At 41.7% G+C, this 4,055-nt stretch overlaps 1 protein-coding gene across 1 annotated transcript; it reads left to right on the top strand.

Annotated features, from left to right (window-relative positions):
* Positions 1-1,504: 1,504 nt before the first annotated feature.
* Positions 1,505-2,599, top strand: pdyn (prodynorphin; the record flags this gene model as incomplete). The annotated part of the gene is made up of 2 exons (XM_079737754.1): positions 1,505-1,624; positions 1,864-2,599. The coding sequence occupies 2 exons, from the start codon at positions 1,505-1,507 to the stop codon at positions 2,443-2,445; spliced, it is 702 nt and encodes a 233-aa protein (XP_079593880.1). The 3' UTR covers positions 2,446-2,599.
* Between the last annotated feature and the right edge of the window lie 1,456 nt (positions 2,600-4,055).

The following is a 4,055-nucleotide window of genomic DNA, read 5'->3' as shown; positions in this document are numbered from 1 at the left end:
GGCTTTATGATTCCCAACCGGAAGGTGCTTGATTCTCAATGTCTGCAGTCATTCTTGAATAATTAAAAATAAGGTTATTAAACCATCCTGACCATCTCTCCTGGCTTTAATTAAACATCAGGTTCCAAATATTTGTAAAAAATATTAGTTCATTCAGAGCATAGTCGAGCTCAGCTGAACACCTTAATATTAGATCTGCTTTTATAACATTTTGCCCCGTTTGACCTCAACTGTATAATATAGTACATAGACTAAAATCAGGAAGAAATTAATGATTTTTAAAAATCTTGGTTAGGGAAAAGGGCAAGGCTATATAAACTATGCTAAACTACCATGTAAATAACCTTGAACTTAAGGCTCGAGGATTTTCAGTCACGGTGTTGCTGTTGCCTCCGTCCGGAGTGCTGTTTGTATGATTAATTTCATCTTATGTCTTACCTACCGTACGGTCACACCAAAGTTTATCGAGCGGGAATGGAAGCTGGCGGGCCTTCGTTTTCAACGAGAGCTGGCGACGAGGAGCGGTGGTCAAGCAGTCCGCGTCCTGAACCACGAGGAGAGTGGAAATAATTATAACTTTATGCAAATTAGTTCCGTTTTTACATGGGACTAATGAGCGTTCAGCGTCAGCGTGGCCATGCTGACGCTGAAGGAGTGGCCAACACAGTATCATATTGCAATATGGGGGCATTTGCTAAAATGCTTTAAAAAATAATGGAACTGTGACGCATAAATCATAAGAATCGTGTCTAAAGATATAACATAATTTGCCTCATTTCCCCCCCCATAGCTAAAGTATAGTCAATACCAATTCACTGTGTATCCTATAGTCACCTCCATTGGAGAACAATGCTTACACAGCTACAATTATTACTATTATTATTTGGTTACACCAAACCAAACCGTTAACGATCTAACGAGTAGGCCTATTGCTTGTGATGATAGTACAGCGACCCAATCTATACGACCCAATTGGTGTGGGCGTAATACAGGCGTGGGTTGGGGGTGGGAATCTGCGCGCCTCGCTTCGCATTTTGCATTGGTCAGGTGAAATAGATGCAGGTGTGACGTATTTGGGTGCCAGGAGCGTCTCCATCAGTATAAACAAGCTCCAGGATCCACGCATGACCATTACTACTGTGGGAGGACACGGGATTGATCTCTACGCGCTACAGGCTACCAGTCCAATTTACGCATTCGATCACGCTACTGAGGTAAATTGTCTTTTTAAAATGTTGGATCTGTAATGTTTTCCCCATCCCATTACGTTTTCTGAATTAGGCAGTACATTTTTTGCATGTTATTAGGATTCAGTCCTGGGATATTAATGTTTTTTTCTCTCGTGACCATCCAGGCTTGAGGGACATAATGAAAACAAGCATCCGTGTTCATTCCATTTCACATTACCATTCAGACTTTATATGTGGTATTAATACAGTATATATGAGTTTCACCTCGGAGGGTGGCTTTGTCTCCCAACTTTCCCTCCCAGGGCTTTGGGGATATGGAGTGGTACGTGTGCGTTCTGGTGCTGAGTTTGCCGTGGTCCGTTCACACCCAGACTTCTCCGAGATGTCAAAACTGCGTTCGTCAGACCGATTCAGGTGCATCTTTCAGTCACCTGGTAGGCCTATGATATATGAAATATTGCACATTAACAAATAAATTTGACGTTTAAGTGATTCGTTAATCATGTTCGGATTAAGCCGGTCCACTTGTTTAGTTAGAATAATGTTATTGTCTATTCTTTATGATATGCCACCGATTCCAGCCAAAAGCTTAAGCAAATACATCTATTGTCAGCCTATGTAGTTAATTAAGATTCAAGTTTAATCAATTTTTTTCATCTTTTTTTTTTATCAGACTTGCATTTTGGAATGCGAGGAAACCCTGTGGAAATCTAAAGAATGGAAGGCAGGTCGGCTGACCAACATCCTGCAGACAGCAGCCTCCACAGGCTCCAACCCACAGCGAGCTGCAGAGAGGAGCGCACAGCCAGGGAGAACCGGCCCAGAGGCCAGCCCCACACTGCCCCGGCTGCTTTATAACGGACTCACTGAAGCACATTTGAAGAATACAGTGGCCCTCCCGATGATTGACAATCCTGCGTTGAACAATCGAGAGCAACTGAGTCCGGAGATGTATCGGGAGGAGGAAGAAGATGGCGCGTCGGAAAACGAGTTGGAAGAATTGTTGAGTAAAGTTAAGCTCTATGGCAATGCGTTTCGTCACGTTGGCCCGAAGTCTAGGAGGAATAACGATGCAGGGGAAGGCAGCCAAGAGCGCGAAACACTGCAAAAGCGTTATGGTGGCTTCATGAGACGGATCCGACCCAAGTTGAACAGCCTGAAGTTGGATAATCAGAAGCGTTATGGTGGCTTTTTACGTCGCCATTTCAAAATCGCAGTGCGCTCAGAGCCCCAGGCGTTTGACTTTAGTCTATAGATCCGGAGGAACCAGGGGGGCTGCTGTGCGTCGTGGCGTGTTTAAGTTTATTCGCATCCATCTCTACAATTCATTATTGAAATCCTCTCTCTTCAGATAGATACATTGTTAATATTTCTGTACAAAAAGAGCATTACGCTCACATGAATAGGACTATCAGACATATTCCAAAAAATAAACATCCGTGATGTGTGTTGAGCAAACTGTGGGCTACTATATAACAAATGCTTGTTATGTAGCACTAATAAACTTTTGCGTTTCATACGTCCCAGAAGTCGATATATTTTATTTTGTTTGGCTATGGTGGGGGGAGGGGGGAGGGGGGATCTGGGTGCGGAAATAGAGTAATGTATACAGCCGAGTAGACTTCAGCGTATTAATTACTTATCATAAATTCATAAATATAAGAGGTGGGAATTCATTCATGATGTGTTGAAGGTGGGGACCGATACTATTTAAAAATATATAGGCTAGACTGTAATAATAACCAACAACGAGGAAAGAATTCAAACAAACTGATACTTTTAAGTAAAAATCATATTTGTAAGCACTGTTTAAGACCTGCAATAGTCAAATGTTTTTCTATATAGAACAATGGCTATATATCTTACTTTATTGAGCATAAACCCTCAATAATTAACAGCCTTTTGGCTATCGGGACAGGTTTGGGTATTTCATTGTTAATCAGAGCATGAAGAAGATTGAGTGAACTTTATGCGCTGTTCATTATCTTAGCATCGAGTGGAGAATGGACAGTAATAATAATCGTAATATTATGGCCAATTATCAATATTACCTAACACTCAGTGGCCTGGACGTCCTTGGGTTTTGTCAGTCTGTGGTATTTGGCGCCCTCTAGCGGTATTGGGTAGAATAGATCATTTTCATTGAGGCGTCGTCTGAGGAAAAACCCAAGGTTGAGCGACACTTGAGTTTGATGACACACACTGTGAAAGGTGTATGTTACACAACACGCTGGCATCAGTGTGCGTCATTTCATCACTGCGAATGATTCTAAGTTAAAGTTACAGAAGACAGAGAGCCTCACTTTAAATACATGCACTATTTGCTAACTGCATGTAGGCCTATATACATTTAAGCCATAAAATAAGCAGAGTGGAATATCGTCCGTTGAATGTATTCAGGATTCAGATTCACTTGGATGGGGTAAATTGGTGGGGAAAGGTAAACTTAGTTAAACATTCAATTCAATTCAATTCAATTTTATTTGTATAGCCCTTAATCACCATTACAGTCTCAAAAGGCTTAACAGACCAAATATTTATGACACCCCCCTTTACCCAAGCCCCCAAAAGGGCAAGAAAAAACTCCCTTGAAATTAGCAAGGAAGAAATCTTGAGAAAAAACGCATAGTAGGGGATCGCTTCTTCCAGGGATCGTCAGGAGTGCAGTGGGTGCCATGATTGACATACAGGTAAATACATGCACATCATATTCAATTGGTGATGTGGTGCTGACCAGTTAACCATGAGGAGAGTCCAGGCATCCAATCCAGTCACCGCAACACGCTAGAACAGACAGAATAGTGAATTAGAACGGAAAAGTACATAGTGGGAATGTATACTTTATTAACAAAAGCACAAACAAAC

Source organism: Pollachius pollachius (genome assembly GCF_949987615.1).
Source record: "Pollachius pollachius genome assembly, chromosome: 6".
Lineage (NCBI taxonomy): Eukaryota > Metazoa > Chordata > Actinopteri > Gadiformes > Gadidae > Pollachius > Pollachius pollachius.
The sequence above is the reverse complement of the archived record's forward strand: the minus strand, read 5'-3'. Positions and strand labels throughout refer to the sequence as shown.